A 23,195-nucleotide genomic window follows, 5' to 3' on the forward strand; every position below is an offset into this window, starting at 1 on the left:
AGGCTGCCTCTTGTTTAGAAGGTAGATTTAGATTAGGTATTAGGAAGAAATTCTTTACTGTGAGGGTGGTGAGGCACTGGAACAGGTTGACCAAAGAAGTTGTGGATGCCCCGTCATGGGAAGTGTTCAAGGTCAGGTTGGATAGGGCTTGGAGAGCTGATCTAGTGGAAGGTTTCCCTGCCCACGGCAGGCGAGGTGGACTAGATGGTCTTTAATGTTCCTTCCAACCCAAATCATTCCATGATTCTGTTCTTTGCTTTCATGTGTACCTGCTGACAGGTTGCAAATTGGACATATGTTCCCTGATCCACGTCGATACTTATGAGAGGATGATGGTCTTTCGTATAATATTTTTTTTGCTAGAGGCAGAACAAAGGAGCTAACGAGATGTGTGAATGTAGGAATTTTCTTATGGAAGCCTTTTTTCTTTCTCTGTCAAGTCATGAAAACTATTCACTCTCTAAAGGAGGAATCACTTTAATGTTGCAAACAACTCTGAAAGAAAATCATTCAGTAACATACTGAACAGCACTTCAGATGTTGAAAGAAGGCATCCAGTTGCCAATATGAGGTACTGCAAATCGACAGTCACCCCAAGCCATATGAACCTTCTGGAGAGAGCTGCTGTTGTGTGATGTTAAATCCTCACAGCAGGGCTGCCAATTCCTGTCATTTGTAGTTTATGAAGTAAACATAGCGTTTCATTCAGTTACAGTATAACTCTTTACATGTAAACCAAATTTCCTATAATTTCAATCTGCTGCTCAGGGCAATGTGATTTCCTCTTTCTACCTATTAGATAGGCAGAACAAGATAGGAAAAGTTTTGTATCACCTCCGTTTGATGTGGGTTTTAAGTGAGCTGGATTATTTTCCCTAATCGTACTAATGCCTCTTAGATTCATCCTAAATCAATTTACAAATAACCGTGATAAATGAGGATATTTTGCAGACACACCTAAAGCGTTCACACTTTGTGCACTAAGTAAATTTATTTTGCATAAACAAATAGCTGTCAAATTACAATTCTGCTAGTAAATCTTTGATTTAATTGCAGATTCTGTCTACCATAATAAACCAAAATTAATATGTATGCATCTTGTCCATTTCTGAAACAGGACTGAACAGCAGGACTATAAAACATTGTTTACACTGCTTCTTGTGAAAATGGAGAGTTTTGCACAATCTGTTTGAGAAATGCCTACTTGGATGGCCAGCTAAGGCTAAATTAGGCTTTTCTAAAACATAATGGAAAGGGAAGGGATAACAAAAGAAAGTAGTACTAAAATTTTTGCTGATTAGAGAGAAAAACGAAGTTATCTTTCAATATGAGTTTTAATTACATCAAGCAAGCCATACGAGTATGTATACCTTTTGTATGTCTCGTAAGGTTTGCTCATTTACAGTTATGTCTGTGTAACAAAGAACACTGTACCAGTCCTTAATCCAATGTCAAACGGCAGTATCTTCCCCCTAACTCCTTTGTAGTTGTACATACTTCCTTACACTCTGCTTTCTTACAACCACTACCACCCTGGGCAGCAGAAGCAGCGATGGCAATAAAGTCTGGGAAAGAGGGAGTCCAAGTCCTGTTTAAGTGATACAGCATTAGCTGTAGATGCCACAGGTTTGCTTTAATCTAGTTGGGTTTGAAACTCTTGTGTTCACCCTAAACTACAGGTCACATTTACCATGTTGTTTTTTAACTTTGTATTCCTTAGCTGATGCTGACACTTTGATCAGTCCCTGAGTACTAAAAACATACTCAGCAACACAATAATACATTCAAAAATTGACAATATCCCAAACTCAATCTTCCTGCTGCTCTCATGACTGCAGTTCTACATCCTCCCAGCTTATTAATTAAATAAATCTATATAACATTTGCAGGCGGATGAAACAGTAGCAAGCAAATTAATTCACTGAAGGTTTTTTAAAAATGCTTCTTTTTTTTCCTCCAGTTTTATTAGCTAGTGATTCACCAATTTGTATTTAAAAAAACCCAAACACAACAGTTGAGAAACCTTTCACATTTATAGCAGGCAAAGAGGAGGATGAGAATTTTATGTATCATATTTGTTTCAGCCTTTTCTCCCTAATACAGACAGCTCCTACGATGTTTCTATGAGGGATCCCTCATTCTAGTAATAGGAGGAGAATATACCACATCGTTATTTACCTTGATGTGACTGCATTCTTCCTATTACTAATTAGGTCAGATCAGATTTCTACAGGACGCATCAGAGCTGACAACCTGTAACCTGTCAAGTGCCTTTGAAACCACCCTCAGTTTTTGCAAAGTTCCTGTGCATACAAATTGTATGCTGTGTATTGATCGGTTTTTCTCTCCTGCCCAGTATTAGCATCTTTAGCAGTAACCATACAAGATTTTATGCAAGGTCTCGCTCAGAATCTCAGCTTCTGTTAGTCAATACATGGAGCATGGATCTAAATACACTGCAAACCTTGGATGGACCAGATGGACTTTAGTAATTTGAATACAATGCTCTGTACTACAATTAGAAGAAAAAAGGAAGGCAAAAGTCTTTAAGATGTACAGGTAGTGATGCGTAGCTGGACCACACATTCATATTTTCCACTTATTGATGCTCTACTTGTTCTCAGGTCAATTGGTATTCTCAGGGTACTGTTTTCCATTAACTCATTAACTTACTTTTCATCAAATTTCTTCCTCTTGCTTGCCCTCTTCCTGCCATATAACATGACATAACAAATAAAATTTGATCTAACAAATTTTCAAGTTTAAATTTCCCTAAGGAAGGATACATATTTTTTAAAGTTTCAACCATTCTCCAATTTATGTTAGGCTATACTGAAGACAAGAGTATTAGGAGGGAGATGGGCACCTGAAAAAATTTCATATTTGGTAAAAGGCAAGGAAAAAAGTCATGTATTAAGAAAGCTTTAGAACTGAAAACTTTGGGGGTTTTTAACAGAATTGTATCTTTTAATTTAAAAAGTCCACTCCCCCAAAAAACGCAGTGAAAGCTTGGTGTCTTTTAAGCTAGGAAAATGAGAATTGGAGCATGAAGGAAGAGCAAGATCAGACCAATTGGATGCTTTTGTTATAAAACTACACTTAAGTTCCTTTTATAGCTATTCCTTACCTGAACAGAAGTCATCAGAATATCTATCATACACTGCTTTGCAGTTTCTTTCATCACACTCACAAGTGTCTCCATGAATATCTCCCCAGTCACCAGTTGGGTCCACGTCATGGCATGTGCATTCCCCGCATACACATGTGCCTAGAAAAGAGAAAAAAAAAAAAAAAAAGAGAGAAAGAGATAGATTAACTGAGCAATTTAGGGTAATAGTAGTTTGATTACAGGAATTTACACTGGTGAATTTTCTGCTCTCACAGGAGTGCAGTGTCAAAACTGCAAGTGTTAATCATGAGCATACACTCACATTCTGTGATTTAAAATCCTCTGTGATTACTTTTTATACAAACAAGTCGGTTTCCTGTTCAAGTTTCTTTTTGCTGTTGAGCCTTGTTAGGAAAAAACAGAAAAATGTAGTGCACAGAACAATTGTAAATCCTTGACATCAACAGTAATTTGCCCTGACACTAATGACAATAAAAATCAATGCTGTTTAAATGACTTGGGCTTGGGCACAGTGGATAATTAATGATTGTTAAAGCATAAACATTTAAACTAGAATGAAATCCAAATTCTAATCCAGTTGAAAATGCCTAGGAGGTCATTCTTTACATAAGAAGAACATCAGCACAAATCTACATGGAAATTATACTTTTTCAGTTTTCCCAAGTAAATATTCAGGACCACACCCTGTTGCTTACAACAAGAAGGGAAATGGGAAATGTGACAGAGATATTAATCGGGTACAACTTTACCAATATATAGAGAACATGCATACGACTTACTGAGGAAAAGTCAGAACAAAAAAAGACAGTTTCCTTATTCAGAAATCCAAATATGCTTCAGGGCCACACACTCACCACTTTTTCTGAGATGCTAACAGGCACAAAGCAGCAGCCTAACCTCACAGATGTATGCGGTTCATTTCCTGGCGAGTAGCTTCTGCTTCTGCTACTCCACCAAAGCCTTCATCTTCTTATTCAGATTACTCTGAACAATGTAGTGCATTTGAGGACAACAGGACAAGGTGACTAAAGAGTGACCGGGTCTAGTTGAAGGTGTCCCTGCCCATGTCAGGGGCATTAGAAACAGATGATCTTTAAGGTCCCGAACAATTCTATGATTCTATGGTTCTATGGCCACATTCTCCAAAAAGAGAAAGGCTACAGAATCATGCATGCATGACAGTTACATGAAGCAGGAAGATCTGCTGTCCTGTTTAGTGCTGAAGGCAGCAAGACAGCCCTCAAGAAATTTGCACCTGATTTTTGATACTTTCACAGTTCAGTGACATTACTGAAGGAGAAGGAAAAAACCCAACACCACCACCAAAACCCCCAGAAAATTAGGAAATGTCTCTGGAGAGTGATTAATCCTCCCAGAAACAATTTCAAAGTGAATTTGGATCAGCTGTCCTGGATACCAGAATGCAAAACACTTTCTCAACAAACTGTAAAAAAATCTAAAGTTCAAATCTGGTCTCAGCTGGTTGACTAGACAGCTGGTGGAAAGATACAGACAATTTATTCATCTTAGCACTGAAGGAGGCTGGACAGCAAGGGTAGCCTCGATATTTAATATTTAGAAGGCTCAAGACTGACAAGATGAACTGCACCTATATCACGAGATGTGTAAACACAGAAAACTGGGTAAATAGGACTAAAGAGAGTAGAAATAGTGTGTTGGAAAGCAACTTCAAGTAGTCAAAAGCCTACAAAATTTGTATGTGGATAAAATCACAAATACATGAAAGGCTAAAAATACAGAAGTATCCCATGAATGTACCTTTGTATAGGAGTTTGTAGCTACTCAGAATACCAGCTATACTTTTTATCCTCATTTCCCCAAGTACAATGTAAATTTAAAAACACACTTGCACATTAAAATTTCAAATTTGACCAAAAAATTGTTTAGACAAGGTATTCTTTGAAATTATATTACATTCTTGGTACAAACAAAGCATCTGATCTGAAGCCTCTTCATATTTATTATTTCCAGAATTACAGAAAAATTTTTACTTTTAAAGTCCCAAGACTGAATGAGCCTACATGATCTCTGTATTTGAGTCAATCTTTCAATTTCCTCGTATTTAAGAGAAGAAAGTTTTCTAAATGCTCTCAGGATAATTAGATGTTCACACTGTAGCAGGTTTTGTCAGTGGACATGTTTTTAAGAGAGGTATCTATGTGATTTTCACTTATATTCTACTTTAATTACTGGCAAAAAAATATTTATCTCTTTGTTCAATGAAGCCAAACATAGCAGCTGATGAAAAGCAACCTTATTTTGTGCTATTTTTTTCCAAAATTGCAGAATTAGACCGAAGTATAAGGTAAAATTCAAATTCCAGGACTTTGTGCAAATAAAACCCCATGTAGTTATAAATATTGTGTGAAGTCTACCTTGCCAGCTCTGTATGTATTCCACAGCATCGCTACCGAACACTTCTTAGTGGTTTTTTCAGGTTGTAGTGGAAACGAAAAGCTTTGGGTTTTCATTTTGCCTATCCAATTGTGGGTCCTTGGTCTTTTTTAAGAGTGAATTGACATACAGTCCTCTCGGCTTTACAGCATCAGTCCATTCAAAGTAAAAAAATTTGTTAATATTTTAGTTTGCAGGATAGGTCTCTCACCAAAGCAGATGTACTAACAAATTATCCTGCTCAGTCTTACTACAAAATGAAGGATGAGAACAACTTGGGTCATCTAAATCCAAAAATGGGTGTGGATATGTATAAGTTTATACCTAAACAAAGGTGTCTACCCACTCACTTGGAAACATATATCCAGATTTCAAAGAAGTGAGAACAAACTAGAAACCACCAGCAAACACCACCTCTGTCCTAGCGCGGAAAATGCGTATTGTAAAACAACAGCAAGCTATATAAATATGTGTAGAAGGAACGTGCGAATGACACACCTCTGTTGCTGCAGATTTTGCCATCTGGAGATGTGCATCTTTTCTTGATCTCCCAGGGGGTGATGTCACACTGGAATTCACATTTATCTCCATGCCAACCAGCCTCACAGTAACAGTTTCCACAGTAACACTTTCCATGGCCTTAACCCAAAACAAGTTTTATACAGTGAGAAAAAGGCAAGTTTTAAAAAGGCATTAACAATTTAACAGTTTTGATCTTCTTTAAAAAAAAATTTTAGTGCTAGACTCAGAAGAGAAACAATTTATAGATCATATATTTCTACAGAAAATAAGACAAAGGATATCTGAATTATACTTTTTCCCAAGTCTAGTTTAGAACAGGTTTTCATTTAATCACAGATTTCTATCAACAAACACTAAGAAAATAACATCAGTGTTTTTAGATTTGTAGGCCTAATTTTTGAAACCTTATAGGTAAATTTGCAATACAGTAAATGTAATAGTTAAAAGTTAAGCACAGTTTTATATATTAAGATAGGACACACTTGCCCACACTACTGGGTATGTCTAAGCGTTGTGTGTTCCTAACTCCTCAGATCATTTCAGCAGAGGGACCTTGAATTATTACAAACTGTCTACATCGTATATGGCTTTTCTTTTTACCTATTAAGAAGATTTTTGATCATGGATAAATGAGTTCATGAAAGACAAGAATTAGTAAAATGAATCTTTTAGATATTCATTTAACAAACCACATATCTCGCAAAAAGATACTTGACTCATCTGAGGCTTGATGAAACCAGCTCCTGAACATTTTGATCCACTAAGGTACTTCTGCCATGTACTTTAATGACACAAAGCATTTAAATTAAGTAGTTACAACTCTTACTAATCTTAAAGCCAGAAGTTAATCCTTTACCAAAAGGATCAAGTCAGGACCTTGTCCTTTTTTCCTCTCTAGGTATGTTAACCTTAGTAGACCTGAATCTCTATCAGATTCTAGCCAACTTATATCCTTAACTATCAAGAGGGTAAATCTAGAGCTGTGGAATAAAATTTTTTCCTGGTTTTACAGTTATCCATGGAATTTTCATTAAAATTGTTTGGTTACATGTCAAAAAATAACAGAAGATAAAAATGCCATCTTACTTAAATAACTAAATAACAAAAACAGTTTAAAATACTGCTTATTACCAAAAGGTTGTTCTTGAACAGTAGACAAGAAATAAAGGAAAAAATGGTGGTGGAGTAAATCAATTTGATCTATTGGCAATTTTTGCAGATTAAAAATCACTCACACTTGTGTAGTCCCCAACCAACTATGAATTAAATCATACAATTTGCCACTACCTCTTGCCCTTGACTGAAGACAAAATCACTCCATTACAGCAAAAAAGCCTTAGATAAAAAAGATCAGGATCAGAATTTAATTAGCTGGAAACCATGATACTTTATTAAACTGCAGCTTGATTCCAATGTTTATGTAACCTCAAATAAAAAGTGGTACAGTCAAATGACTGATAAAAATCCAACTGAGGCTTGAAAAGCTTGATACATTTTTGTAACCGTTCCCTACCAAAGAAGTGATTTGCTTAAAAAATGCAGTCCCCCTGTGCAAAGATTAAAATGCATGTTACCCATATCTCAGCGTGGCATTGTATACTTTTCCAGGATAAAATCCCAGCTCCCAGCTGCAGGCATTAGAAACCTGTGTGTAAATAGAAGCTTTTGGGTTTTTATTAGTTTGATCCTCCTGAGTCAGCTTTGAAGACAATTAAAATATTCAAGACCTGTCTATACCTTCAAGGGCAATAAAGGGTATGTAGCAACTAAGTAGGTGCTACGCAAACTGTGAAAGTACAACAGGCGCTGATGAGGTTCACCCTGCCTGTGGAGAGTGTCCAGGGGCCATTGCTAACTAAGCAGAACCGTGTGGGAATGCGTTTCATTACTTCATAAATAAACCTAAATCGTTCCTGCGGTGGAAATCCTGTGGAAGAAAAGATGGAATAGAGGGTATTAAAGGAGACGTCAGGATGGGAGGGAGAAACCATAACCAGAGAGGCATGTGGGGTCTGCTTTTTCTGTGATGAAATTAGGTACCTTTGACCTTCAGTTCATGTGCTGCCCATTTTTTCTACATAAGGCCTGGTTCAGTTATGTACTGCAGAGGTTTCTTAGAAAGCAAAGCAAAATCTAAGACTGATAAGCTGCGTGCATAAAATTTTCACCTTACGACAACCTAACCAAGTCAAGCACACACTTCCATAACGTATCAGACCTTTTATACGGATGAATCACAGACCTTCGAGACTTGAATCTACCAACCTTTTGGTCCTTTTCTATTAGCATACTTTGATTTCTGCATACACGTAAAACTAGTTTTTTAGAGAGATGCACCTGTTTTGGAATATGGCACCACTAGATGAAACAAGGGGAAAAAAAAGCTAAGAAAAACCTAACAATATAAACCAGCAGCAACACAGGAGGGGAAAAACCTGACAAAAACAGCAGAAGGAGAATTTACTGGAACTAAATAAATGGTAAATTTTTATCATATTTGGTACCATATATAATCGTTACAAGCAAATAAATATAAAAGGGATCATTGGCACATAAAAATATTGCCCTTTATTAATTTAATTTTAGACAATTACTGGAAATATTGTACTGTACTCCTGGATTTCGTCTTCAGAGGACCATTCTGTTTACCCTCATTTAAAATCCCTACCTAATTCTATGCAAAAAAAAAGTTTTTTGCTTTCAAAGGCACTTAAATAAATGGGGGGGGGGGCTTGTTCTCAGTGTAAGGATAAAGACAGATACAGCTATTTTACACAAGTACTCTCTCTTTATACACATACACTCATAGATCATGCACTGCGATCAGTGTATGAATAGTCTTAAGAGCAGTTCTGAACCCTCCTGTATGCATACATACACAGTCTGCATGAGTATAGCTTGAAAAATATCTATAGCACCTTCCAGCTCAAGGACAAGCCTCCCTAGTCATATAGGCAACAGCATTTATAATGCCATAAATATACACTATATCTAATTGCCAGGTTCCTATCTTATAATGAAATGAAAGCGCAGTTTGAATTTTGGTTGCTTTTTTATAAGCAGTGTTCACTCCATCTGATTCTCTTGCCTTTCCTGTCATGGGTGAAATTTTTCTTCATTCATTCCTTTCCCTTTTTGTGTCCTGAATTACTTCAGAGTTCCCATCCTACATTTATTCTTGACCTTTTTAGTTTTTGCTTCTATGCCAAAATTCTTATTAATCTAATTTTCTTTTTTTCTTTGTTTTTCTATGTCCTCCATCTTACTCTCATCTGTGCCACAAAGCATTCACATTTCTTATATTCTACCAAAGACAGACACACCAAGCTATGAATTACCTTAGTGAATTACCTTGTATAATCCTCTTTGCAGTTCTCCCAGAAAGAAGAGGATGTCACAGGATTTCTTTATTCTTTAACCTGCTGCTTAGCTCATTTTTGCATCTGAAATTCCCACTTACAATTTGCAAGATAAATTATTGCACATATAGTTACCTTTATTTTGTCATACACTCAATAAAGACATTTTGTAGGTCCACACGATTAAATGATTTTATAACAGCATGTATTAATCTTCACCATTCTTCTTGTAGTCACTAAAATACATACCTGTACAAATCTCTTCTGTCTCATCATCTATGCATTCTCTGTCATCACATTCACAAAATTTACCATAGACCAGTCCATTTCCTTCTGAGTTTGCACATTTACACCTGCCACACTGACATGTGCCTGTAAACATTTAACACAGTATTCAATGACAGCAGTTTAGGAAAGAGTTTCATTAGTCCGTCAGAGATGGTGCATATTTTATTTCTGAGAAAGCTGAAATCTAAAGATCATCCAGCCAAATAAAGCAAGCCATAGGAACAGTCTATATCAACAAAAAGCCTAATCTTGTTGTAAATATATACAAGAAAGATTCAAGTGGTTCATTCTTAATAAGGAGCACCATATTTTCCTAAGTTAAATTCACTCCTAGAGTTGCCTGTCTGACTTCATACAACTGAGGTATGAAGTCAGCTTTGGAACTTACATCTTCTGCCTACTGAAAGGAGAAAATTTAACTTAGCCATCTTCTCAAGAATGAAGTCCAGTTTTGTCCAGGTCCCCAGACATGTTACATGAGAGTAACAGGACATGGCTACTGAGGGCCTGACTATATATCTGTGTAAGTTCACAAAGTTCCTTTGCACTCTAGTTTTCAGTCCCTTTTCTACAGCTATCATCTGAGGATTAAGACATAAAAAGTACAGTGCTGGAGAAAAAGCCAGGAATCAGAGGAGGTGTGAGGAACATCTGCATGAAGAACTTACGATCAGATGTCAGGAAAAAGGGACTCGATCTAGAAATATCTTATTTCAGGATTTTGACACAATCTAACTTTAAGCCTTTTAGGGCTCCTTTTTCTTCTGTTTGTAGGTGACGCTCAGAAAAGGGTAGATCTTGCAAGAAAGACAGAAATATGAGAGATATAATAAAGACAGTTGCAGATTTGTCACAAGTAGATGGGCCTGCCTGAGATTCTCCCTCAATGTAACTACCCTTGGGACTCCCAAATGCTTTGGAAGTGTAGAGCTGTTCTTTCTCAGAACATAAACCACAGCAGAAAACTTTCTGACGTAAGCAAAAGCCAGAGCACTCAAGTGATGCAAAGGATGGAAATGGGTTTGTAAATAATCTCTATTCTGTCACCTCTGGTCTGGTTGCACATCTGTTTCTTGGTCTTTTGAGTAGAGTTGCCACTTCACCTCAGCGGCCGCCTCTCTCCATCACCCACCCTCCCAAACAGAAATGGCTTGTTTTGTTGCTCCCAGGGAAGGAAGAATACCCCCTTCTTCTTTGGAGAGTCTATCTGACCTGGAGTGCAGTTGCCAGGGCAAAGTAAACAACTGCCTTTTCCTCCTCCTTCTGAACATTTTCTGTTTTGGAACATAATGCATGAGAACATATAACACCCATAAATAAGCATATTAAGGAGTTACACAGTCAAAAAAGCAAAAGTACTACAAAATCACATTTGAAATACAAATAAAAATTCTGAGAAAACTGTCTTGTTTACAGTTAATTCCCAAATAGAGAAAAAGATAAAATACTAAATTGATTTAGAAATTGGGCATCTAAAGAAGTCAGACAGACTGTGTCCTATAAGTGTCTATTCCTTCCCATTGATTAAAAGTGGAAATTACTTACATAGAGAATCAAGGTTTAGGTAGGATGCCCTAGTTGCTCTGACAAATTAGTAGGAACACTTGAGTCAGAAAAACTAAGTTTTAGGTGGATCTTGATGCGTTCATGAAAAGAATTACAATGGATGGTTAGCTGTATGACAGCAGAGGACTGTTTTTGCAACAACTCATGTTATCCCTTTCCATCTTTTATTGTCAATTTTTTTTAATTGACAATTAATTTAATTGAGAGCTCAGATCCCACAGGCGATGTTGGAAGCGGATTGAAAAGCAATCCCATCAAGACAAAATACATATGGCTACAGCTCATCAAAGTCACCCCAAACTCCCTAGCCAATCTCATTGGAATTCCTGTCCAGTTTAATACCAGCAAAGCATTTATTCTTTAATATCAGCAAAGTATTTATTCTTCTACTGATCTCACAAACACTCCCCTCTTAGCCACTTTTAGTGTTTTTTCAGCTATGTTGGTTTTCCTGTGAAGACTCAGTGGTAAACAGACAGGGGCCACTTCCAGCCAAGGAAAGAAAGAAGCGTCTTAACATTCTTCTTTAAGTACTTTGATCACAATGAACTATGCTTATTTTTGAGAGTCAGTTTCTTATCTAAGTGTCTCTCATTTGTTCGACAAACAATCCTGAGTTTCATATAATCTATGTTATTGTCATAAATGACACGTATTATTTACTCTGTGTGCTGTATGCTTAAAATTTTAAGTTTCACTTCTTGTTGTTGAGAGCCTAGCTTCTCTATAGTAAGTCCCAGGAATCCTCTGGGTTCTTTGCTCATGTCAGCAATTATCTTGTGAGAGATTTAGATGTATGCAAATGTACAGATCCAGAGAGAAATTAAAAGACCAGCAACAGTGAGCAGAAGTAGGTTCTTGAAAGATTCTCATGCTGGGGGATCAACGGAAAAACTGGAAAGCAGCTTATGGTCTCAAACCTTGATTGGTAGCAAATGCCTTTCAAAATTTTACCATTGTGCACTGAAGTCTTCTAAAAGGTTGTTTCTTTTTCTCTGATTTTTTTAAGGAAACAACTTCCTGTCTCAGTTAGGGTGAGTTATAAAATTAAAGAATTACAGAAAAGAGAGTTAGAAAATCAGAAGTGTGAAGATGGAAGTACCCCATTAAAATGATTCAGCAGATTTTCCACAACATTTTCAGTAATCATTGTTACAGCTCAAAAGCATCTTCAAAAATTGTACAGTTTGTAAATGTAGTGGGAAAATATTTGCAAATGCCATTTCTGCATGCTATAAACACAAACAAAATATCTGAAATCGCTTTCTGTGTTGATGCCATTACCACAACCTTTTTATCGGCAAAGTATATGTCGCAGCTGCAGTTTCATCAGCCTGAAATAGCTATGGGTGAATTAGAGTACTAAAGTAGGCATTCTGAATCAGTGTAGATCATATGTGCAGGAATGGGCCTATAGGAGAACTGAACATTTTATTATACATACCGGTATTTCTCAGTTTCTTGAAACATACTCTACAAAATTCTTAATTAGAACAGAAATTACGGTCATGCTCAAGATAACACAGTCAGTACATCAAGCCATCAAAAGCAACAAAAGACTTCTTACCTGCACCGGAACAGATGATATCTTGAGAATTCTTACACATTTCATTGCTTTTCTTCCGTGTGAGATTGCAAGTAGTTGGATACTGACAAGCTTCACCATACCAGCCTTCATCACATTTGCACTTCCCACAGTCACACTTCCCTTGGCCTAGCAATGGAAGGAAAGAGTGTGTCAAGTCCTTTTTTCAGTCAGAAAGTGATATTTTCTAATCCAGCTTTTAAAATAGATTCCATCAATTATAGTTTTAAATTAATATGACTAACAGTTTCATTTAATGTAGTTCATATGCATTTATAAATAGAAATTAATAAATACCATCTTACATTTGAGGAGACACCTGAATCACCACGGCTTTGAAATCCAATGCATGTCATTTTGGTAGGTATACATATGAATGCTTATTTTAAGAAGGAATACAGAACTAAAACATCCTGTATGAACACTGGGCTTTCTTCTCTTTCTCATTCCCGTATTTGTCTACTGTTAACCATTACTAACACAACAGAACTCCATGTGCAGATTTCCATTCACCTCCTTGGCCAGCTGTAGGCAAGGAACAGCTAGAAACCGCAGCCTGAGGACACAGGAATTAGCTGTTATGGTACAAACCCTGAAAGGGAGCACAGAGAGGGACAGCTACGGTGGCAAGCAGTAACTCCCTCATGCAGCAGGAGCTGTAGCTCCTACCTCCACCAAAAGGTGCCAATGCATCTTCCTGAAGCCTCCTCTGGCTACTGGTTCCTCCAGCCCTCTCCCACCTGCTTAGATTCTACTTGGCAGCTGCTGCAAAACTGAATTTTGTCTTTGAATTTTGACACAATATTGGCAATGTAGCATATTTTGACACTTGACTATATTTATTTATGATTATTTGCTAAGTGTGAAGTATCTTAAAGAGCCAATGCAGCTGCTCAATCTGTTAGGACATGGCATGCTAACCTTCTATCAGTTGAATAATATAGTGCTTAAAAATTGTAATATATCTAATGGCATGAAGAATTATAAAAGTAAGGAAAGTTTGTTTTTAAATATTCTTTAGTTTTCTTTAAAAATACCCAAATATGCAGATGAATTGACAATTTACACTATTTACGGTGTAATTCATAGTATAAACATGTATTTATAGTGAACACTTAGTGCACACTAAGTATCATGTTCCACACTAAATTCCAGGTGCACATTTCTATCACTTAATTCTTTTCCTTTACAATTCTGAGTAGCAAATGTGAAAACAATTGCAAATCTTTTAAGCTAGAATATTCAGTTTTAAAATAAATACCATTTGAAAGCATATCTGATTGACAGAAGATTTCCTTCCAATCATTACAACTGAAAAATAGCATTTTATTGCAGTCTATTTTAAATGCATCTGTTGCCTGCAGTTAGAGTCAACTGCCTGAAAACACAAGCCCAGTCTGCTGACAATAAGAAGGAATTTAAATAGCCATTGTAAATAGAAAATTTTAAAGAGAAACAGGAGTATCTTTTGTTGCTCAATAAAATTTTGTTTTGCCTTCCAAGATGGTCCTAAGACAAGATACAGTTTGTCGTGGTTTAGCCCCAGCCGGCAACTAAGCACCACGCAGCCGCTCGCTCACTCTCCCTCCCACAGCGGGACGGGGGAGAGAATTAGGAAAAACCTCGTGGGTTGAGATAAACACGGTTTAATAGGACAGAAAGAAAGAAGGGAACAATAATGATAATACCAACAAAGGAATGTATAAGAACAAGTGATGCCCAATACAGAAATTGCTCACCACCCCGTGATCGACAGCCCGTCCCCGAACAGCGATTTTCGCCCCCCCGGCCAACTCCAGTTTATGTACTGGGCATGACGTCGTATGGTAGGGAATATCTCTTTGGCCAGTCTGGGTCAGCTGTCCCGGCTGTGTCCCCTCCCAGCTCCCCGTGCACCCCCAGCCTGCTCGCTGGCAGGCCAGCACAAGAAGCTGGACTGTCCTTGACGGCTCAGCAACAACCCAAAACATCAGCACATTATCAACAGTTCCTCATCCCAAATCCAAAACACAGTCTCACACTAGCTTCTGTGAGGAAAACCAGCTCTATCCTGGCTGAAACCAGGACACAGTTCAACAGCTGAAAAAAACCCGTAGTTCAAAAACATATAAGAGAAACATGTTAGTTCTTGTTTTAAAACAGGATTTGCCACCTTAAAAATTGCTGAAAAACTCTCTGTTGGTAAAGGACGAGAAAAAAAAGTAGTATATAAAATATAAAATAAAAACCTACTCTTGTGATTAACTCTGCTTCACTGACAGGCAACAGCATAAGCCATTCCGGAAAATGGTGATAAATCCTAGGGTAGCTTAAAAAAACTAAAGCGAAACATAACCAGCCTCCCTATATTTTCCCTGCTTTCAAGGATACTTATCACAATGATTTTGCATTTTCCATGTTAGGCACTCTCGTGATTTAACAGTTTGATGTCTGCTGGTGAAGAAAAGATGCTCTGATAAAAGCAGAACTGATTTTCCTATTCCATGTCTAAATGCTGGTTCGCACGGATGGTCCAGCAGCCCTAACCTCTCTCAGTCAGAGATGCACTAATCTAATTTATGTTGCATAAAGGAAAAAAATAATTTCACTTAAAATTCATACAACTTACAGAAAATGAATAAAAGACTCCATGAGAGTAGTCATACAGAACAATTTCTTGGCTTTATTTAAAAAAAAAACACAAAAACCTGAAATTAATGAAATTAAACTGAGAGAAATAATGGAAGATCTCTTGCATGCAAGTGAAAGCGACTATAAGGAATTTAACTAATATGAGTTTGTAAGATTGTATTAATGATTTTCACCTTGATCAGCCCCTTAAAATATACTAATTTTGTCGATTGGCTATTGCAATGGCAATATTTTGCTCCAAAATTTGGGTGAGAAGACTATACTGATGTGTAGAAGGCCATAAAACTGCCTGCAATTGCTTGTATAACTCACTGTATCTTCCCTGTCACATAGATGATGCAGTAGATCTGCAAGTCGGTTTGACATTGTAATCCTCTTCTTGCCTATTTCCTACAGCCACATGTACCAATCTTACAGCCTTCCTCATGGCAAAAATAGTGATAAGCTGTAAGAAAATTAAAGAGGGTATACAAGGCTTCTAATCAGTTTCAGGTTCCTTTCAGAAAGGTTTGTGTAGGATCCCTTTTGCTGTATATAAATTTCTGTATTATTTAGAAAGCAAATAATATTATGAAATTGTAAATAAGGAGTAAATAGCACTATGTAAGCTGTAAGGTGATATTGCATCTTCCCAGGAAATAAACTCTCCTAAGTAAGTAGTACACCCAGGTATCTCAGGTTGTGACACATAAGAAAAGTGAGCTACAAGACCTTACTGAATGGTTGGTCAAGAAAGCTGTACCTCAAAGTGAGTGGTGACACATTAATTAAAATTTTTTTTAAAACCTACTGTAACATGATAAATGCTAAATAGAAGTAAATCAGAATTTCACTTTTAAAAATTTGAAAATAAGGGAAATAATGAGGACTCACGGAAGTTCTAGAATTCCTTTAAGAAAAAGACTGTGGCTGTCGGCTGTGAAAAAACTGGCAGCTTCAAACCTGTGGAAAACCTTTTATAACAAAGGGCTCCGTTTCTAACTAGTTGAGCAGTCACCTCAGACAGTATATCTGGAGTATGCAGAAAGCTTGTAGGGTGGAAAATGAAACTAATATGCAAGGAAAACTGTCAGATGTCAGAAAATATATGGCGAAAGTGAGAACAGAAAACGTTATGCAGGGTCAGATCTTGCAAAATTGCAAGTACTAAAATGTACTTTCATCGTCCAAATAAACAGAAACCAGGAAAAAGAGTGGCTTCACCAAAAACAAAAAGCAGTTAAGATTAAAGATAATTTACAGACAGTCCAAAACAAAATTAATATGGGGATGTTGACTACAGTAGCAAATGCAGTGTGGCGAATGATACAGACTGTGGAAATGAAAATTACTCATCTAAGATGAGAATAAAACAAAGACATAAAACTGTTTTTAAGGAAGTGTCTAGACCAGGAGGGCAAGACCCCATAATCTCCACTCGAGAGTACTTACAATACTTGGACACGAAAGGCCACTTAAATAACAAAGACTTTTAATGAATCTATCTGGCAATCAAATGTCTGAAAAATAAAAACCCTAACTTTTTTTCTTTTAAGAAAAAGGATGCACATGATCTAGGCAACATAAAAACAAGTGGCTCTGACCTCATGAGCTGTGCAAGGATTTGAAACAAATTGTGAAGCATTGCATAGCTAGAGACACTGAGGTAATGAAAAATGGAATATAATGAACAGCTTTATCCCAAAACAGACTATCATGATGCCAAATTAACCTGGTATCTCTCTTTATAAGATAACTGATATTTTAAGAAAAGCAACACAGGAAACGTAGCTAATATGATCATATATATTGGATACAATGCCACTTAGGAAAAAAGAATTATTCTGGACAACGTACTCTAGAAACGTAGAAGAAGCACAACTTGGTTTAAGGGAAGGAAACAACATTAGGACCAAAAGGCATATTACTGGTATAGAAGAAGATTACCGGTGATATTTCAAATTATGTTTTTGAAACTAAGTGTCTTTTACTGATATAGATACAAAAATTCAGAGTATGCCAACAACATTTGCCAATGACACAAACCCATAAGTCCTCAGGAAAAGGGTAAAGATGGAAAATGATACAGAATTAACTGGACTGACAGTCTTAAGGACTGAAGTAGTGAAAGTGGATTGAAATTAGAAATACAAAGCACAGGGTCACACGAGAGGGACAGGGAAAGGATGCATAGGCTAAGGCCTCCCCAGTTGGAAACAAGGAGAAGAGCCTAAGTGTACACTCATGTCAGCCATGGAAAGATGGTGTGACTAAGTCTTCAGCTGAAAAGTGTCTGAGATGTACCCATTGAAGATATATCAGCAGGGACAGAAAACGGTAGCAAACCTGCATTTGAAATGCTACACACAATGTATGTAAAATGGACATGGGTCCAGCTTATGCTGGAAAGTTACCATTAGGTCTCTAAACCTCAGAAGAATGAATCAAGTGTTCCAGGGAAAACACTGGTAGAATTCTAGCCACTTGCAATGTTGCAATAGGCTAGGAATTAAAACATCTTAGCTGAAAGATGGTAATTTAACCACAATCATTTGGCTCTGATCACATGCATTTGCCTTTAGATGCTTAACTTCATTCTAAGTGCATTCTAAAAACATTTTTCTACTCTGTGTTTGCATTCCTATAGGTCCAAGAGCAAAGACGCAAGGGTAAAATATCTGGCAAAAAGTTCTGAATCCACATCTGAACCGTATGTATTCAAGGCACCAATTTGGAAGCCTGATTTCGCTGGGATCCATCTGTAATCCATCATGAGCGACAGGCAATTCTGCAGAGTGACTCAGGTCCTGTGTGGGCTGAACAGCCCTCAGATGTTGGCTGTCTTCACTAAACTACTGGGAAGCATACAGTGATTGACTAGGATACACAAACAACTGGTGGAACCTTGGAGTTTGGGGCATCACTAGACACGTATGCATACAAATAAAGATTTGTTCATTTATTTTCTTTTGCGCCACTTATCCATACAATAATCTACGTCAGATTTTAAATATTCTGACACACTTTGAATAAAAAAGGAGAAGGATATCAGCTTACTTATAAGCTGAACTCTATCAGTTTATCAAAACAGTTATATTACATAGTTATTGGGTAAACCAGAAACTGAATTTGAATGTTGCTTCCATTTCTATGCACTTACAGAAATTGTAGCATTCAGCAATGCTATTGCTATTTCTGTGCCTCCCACTGGAAAACATTCTCTCTACCTTTGTACAGGTTTTGGTTTAGGGTTTTTTTTATTTCATACTGATGTTCACTATGACTGAAAGATCTGCTACATCTTAGTAGTTAAACTTTCCATAGGTGATGCACACAGTCAAAAGAAGTGACTTGTTTTGTTACCTACCACGCTCATGCCACCTAAGAGCATGTGTAAATGTATGATGTCTATGTGTCGTGATTACTTTGTCTGCTGAGCAATGGTGGGGCACAAAAATGCAGACTCCTTAGAAACACTTAGCAGAAAAGAAAAATAAGGAAAGATTGATCTTGAAATTAAGACCTCAAATTGAAAGAAAGATGGTTGTGTTCAACTCTTGGATCTTTCATTTTCTCGATGACCTCTGGCACAGGACAATACCACTGGCGCTCCAAAAGATTAGCTTAAATTCTCTTCTTTATAAAGCCAATAATGTTAATTAACTTTGTCATAGAAATTTTGGTAAGTACAAATTTCTTCGTGTTCGAGAGCTTTCAGATGTTATATATGATTAGAGATAGCTAGTTTAAAAAAAACCAAACCAACCAACCAATGAGGCAACATAGCATCTTTGGAATTACATTTACCCTTTTTCTCAGTAAGATGAAAAAGAGTACTCCCTGTCTAGGGGCAATTGTAAAACTATAACCAAGTGCATGTTAAACTGCAAGGAACAAGCTCTTAAATAAATCTTTGGTTCATTAAGCCAACAGTATTGGAGATTCTGCCTTTGGTAGAATACCTCTTTATGTGGTTGTACAGCATTAGTTATAGCACAGTAACTCTCACTACAGAAGAAATCTCTTATTGGAGTACAAAGATGCAGGCTGTTTGACCAAACATTAAAATACACTCAGATGTCCTCACTGTCACTTATTTTTAATAACTAAAGACCAATTATTCTATGTAAGAACATAATTGGGGACAGTTCTCATTTTAAAATTGTAATGGAATCAATTCTTACAGGCAGGTGAGACTGAGCATCAGGATTCCTCTCTATAGCATAAAGTCAGCCATCAGAAGGAAACCAGCAGCTGACACGATAATTGAATTGGGCTCATTATTATTCATTTTTAGCAGCCACTGATTGATTAATGAAATGTTTTTCAAAACTAAAAAACACTTCATGAAATAAGTGAAAAAATATGAAGAACCTGTTGTTATGGTTTCCTGCTTTAAACTGGGATGTTAGGTAGGAAGGATGATTGTGTTTTAAGAGATGAAAATTTCAGGAAAGTGAAAAATTAAAACACTGTTCTGCACTTTCAACCTAGACCAGCACAGTAAAGATGTTTTTAATAGTTCTTTCCAAGTGGCTGTCTTTCTTTCCTGCAGTTAGTGAAGCAGATTCTGCTACTTTACACCAATGTAAAGCTAGTGAAAATATTTCAGATTGCACTAGGATAAGATTAGCAAAATGGCCAAAATAGTTGCATTTGAGATTCTCAATAATTATGCCTTGCATTCATCTGAAGCATATCTCTGAATGTCTTTTTTCAGAATTGCTGGAATTGCAACTTCTGAAAAACTAGTTGTGGTTTCTGAAAAAAAAGTTGTTAAAGTTTTTTTTTTTCTATGTCAATATGCTTGAAATTAATCTCTCTTTAAGGTTGGGGTCTTGGTTGTTTATGTTGTACCCACAATGAAAGCCAACCATCTTCTACACCTTTGCAGTATACCCTAGGGACTCTGTCCCTACCGAAATTAGGTTCAGCAATGCTAGGGTTTTCACAAAAATACAGGCTCCTCTTTCACATCCCAATCACTTGTTTCTCTTCCTATGCTGACACCATTTGGCTAAACTATAGATTGGCTAAGGGGACTGATTTGAATTTAGAAATAACTCAAAAAAACCCAGGGGGAAATTTGAGGGAAAACAGTTGCCTAATGATAGTAGAACATTTCAAGCCAATTTTGCCACTCAAGCCCCTTTATCACCAAACCACAGTCTTGATAAGAACTGCATCAGAGATTTTCAAAGCAACACAGTAAGCCCCGAGGGCCTTAGGGAGGGAAAGAGACTTCCTAAATTTATTTCTCCAAGGGCTCAAAAAACGAAAAAAATTTGAACTTAGATATTCTTACATTAAGCCAATTTCTCTATGTTTATTGAGACCTTGAAGTAGCCTAGAGTAACAGATACCATTCAGCATCAGCCTTTGGAGAGCGACTGGGTCACGGTGACAAGAGCAGACAGGGTCGGTAACACAGTTTGCCCCTCAGCTCTCTTTAGTGATTGGATCCCCAACTCCACCCCCCGATTTAAGTCCATCTGAAATGGATTTTCAGAGTTAAAACAGAAAGTGGTGACAAATCATCTTGATCCAATTATTACTGGATGCACTTAACAATAAAAATATCACATTAATGGTGTTAAAGCATAACTCCAATGGAGGTACTAGAGAACAGATAAAACCAAAACAAACTACTGTATATACTTCTAAAGTAAAAGCCCTCTTGCAGATAAAGCCAAAAAAAAAAAAAAAGGCCTATTGCACTCATTGTGCTATGTGTTCCAGGGATTGCTTACCGCAATATTTCAGTAAACAAATATTCAATAGTGTTCTAAAAGAAGAAAATCAATCAGAACCCACATTACAATATAAAAAACATGCCAGAGGCGGGTGTGAGGGCATGACTACTGATGTTTTCAGGTTATAAATCAACTAGCTATAGCAGATATTTCTGTTATACACACTCTGAAATATTATTTCTAGCAATACCCTCTTTGTTCCATGTTGACATAAGTAACTTAATACTTCGGTGTGTTCTCCATCACTTGAGTCAATGTGAATACCGCAGTTTTAAAATCTTCTACCCATATCCCAACACAAGTTGTGCAAACAAGTTAATTTTAAAGTACTGTTGCTAAATCAGGAGATGAAAAGTATTAGTATTTGCAGAACATTTTAAGAAAGCACTTAAGGTTCACATCAGCAGCATACATGATCTGTAAGTAATGTGCTTTCACTAGATAAAATCTGTTATTTTTTACAGTAATAGAAATGAGAAACTATGGATCAGATCAAACCATACTTGAAAATCAGTATGTTTAGAAATGGAAATAGACTAGAAAATTAAACTGGAATTTAAAAAAATAAAAATAAAAATGTTGCCCGCTGGATGGTATTTTAGATATTAAATAAATTAAACAGTATCAGTTGAAAACTAGATCTAGAATATAAAAACATCAGACTGTTTAAAGAATTCAAACTTTTACATAACTCCTTTAAGATAGGGAAAAAAAAGGGGGGGGGGGGGAAGAGAATACTCTTCCCTACTGACACTAATCTTTCTGTGTCCAAAGAGGCCAACATGCATGATTTTATTTAGTCTTGAAATTTAAAACTATGCTTACTGCCAATTGCAATTCCACTGCCAAGATTAGAATTTAAATTACAGTAATGCTTATAAAAGGCTTGAATTGCACATGCTAGTGATAGTTTATTTTTAATATGTAAAATTTCTGAAAGAGGTCAGGAAGGATTTTTACTCTTTTACATGGTCCATGGCTTGGTATAATTTTTTAAATTTTTTCTCTCTCACTGTCGTATTAAGTACGGAAGACCAGTCACAGCAAAAGAGAGATCTAGGTGAGATTGTCTCCTGTACTCTTAAAACTTCTCTGCACAGAACTCTCTGTGTGTCAAGTAATAAGGTTATATTTCTGCATCTCCATCTACCAGCTTCTGCTTAAACCAGAATAAGGCATTAGAAATCAAGTTTTCAGCAAATATGTATTAAAACAGTTTAATATGGAGGATCTAATCCTATAGTGCTTAATGGGGATATTTAGTTAATCACAGACTTTTAAACCAGAATAGTCCACTGTGGGTGTCCAGACCTTTCTCTTTTATCCCTTTTCCCTGTTTTTATCAAAGGGGTTCTTTTAATTGTAAATTACCTTAATTTCCACTTAGTCAATATTAAATTATCCAGCTGCTAAAGCCTAACCTCGCTTTAGTTAATAGTCTCAGGTTGCACAAGATCATATAACATTTGGCAAGTTCAGTTATTGGGAAGGCAAGTGACTTTCATTTTGCAACCATTTTACTGAATAATCCAGCTAATCGCAGTCTTCACACTTTACATTTTACATCACATATTTTGAAATATTCATTGACATATGGTGTCAGTGATATATCCATTGGTATATGTCATTATTAGAGAAAGACACAAAATAACAGAATCACAGAGTGGTGGAGGTTGGAAGGGATCCACTTTCCTCTTGGATGACTCTGGAGGTCATCTAGTCCAACCTCCCTGCTCAAGCAGGGACACCTAGAAATGGTTTCCCAGGACCATGCCTAGGCAGCTTTTGAATATCTCAAAGAATAGAGTCTCCACAACCTGCCTGGGCAACCTGTGCCCGTGCTTAGTCACCCTCACAGCGAAAAAGTGTTTCCTGATGCACAGAGGGAACCTCCTGTGTTTCAGCTTGTGGCCATTGCCTCTGGTCCTGTCACTGGGCACCACTGAGCAGAGCCTGGCTCTGTCTTC

The 23,195-nt window shown here is 36.9% G+C and overlaps 1 protein-coding gene across 1 annotated transcript in view; it reads right to left on the minus strand.

The window, feature by feature from the left end:
* The window catches only part of ITGBL1 (integrin subunit beta like 1), a gene marked incomplete at its 5' end in the record, with an annotated part of 150,966 nt that overhangs the window by 70,550 nt on the left and 57,221 nt on the right, over window positions 1–23,195 (minus strand). The window contains 4 exons of the mRNA XM_082009934.1: window positions 3,128–3,268; window positions 6,044–6,184; window positions 9,676–9,798; window positions 12,848–12,994. Of these exons, the coding sequence (XP_081866060.1) occupies window positions 3,128–3,268; window positions 6,044–6,184; window positions 9,676–9,798; window positions 12,848–12,994 (552 nt within the window). The remainder of the gene's footprint in view (window positions 1–3,127; window positions 3,269–6,043; window positions 6,185–9,675; window positions 9,799–12,847; window positions 12,995–23,195) is intronic.

This window comes from Phaethon aethereus (genome assembly GCF_964289735.1).
Source record: "Phaethon aethereus genome assembly, chromosome: 1".
Taxonomy (NCBI): Eukaryota; Metazoa; Chordata; class Aves; order Phaethontiformes; family Phaethontidae; genus Phaethon; species Phaethon aethereus.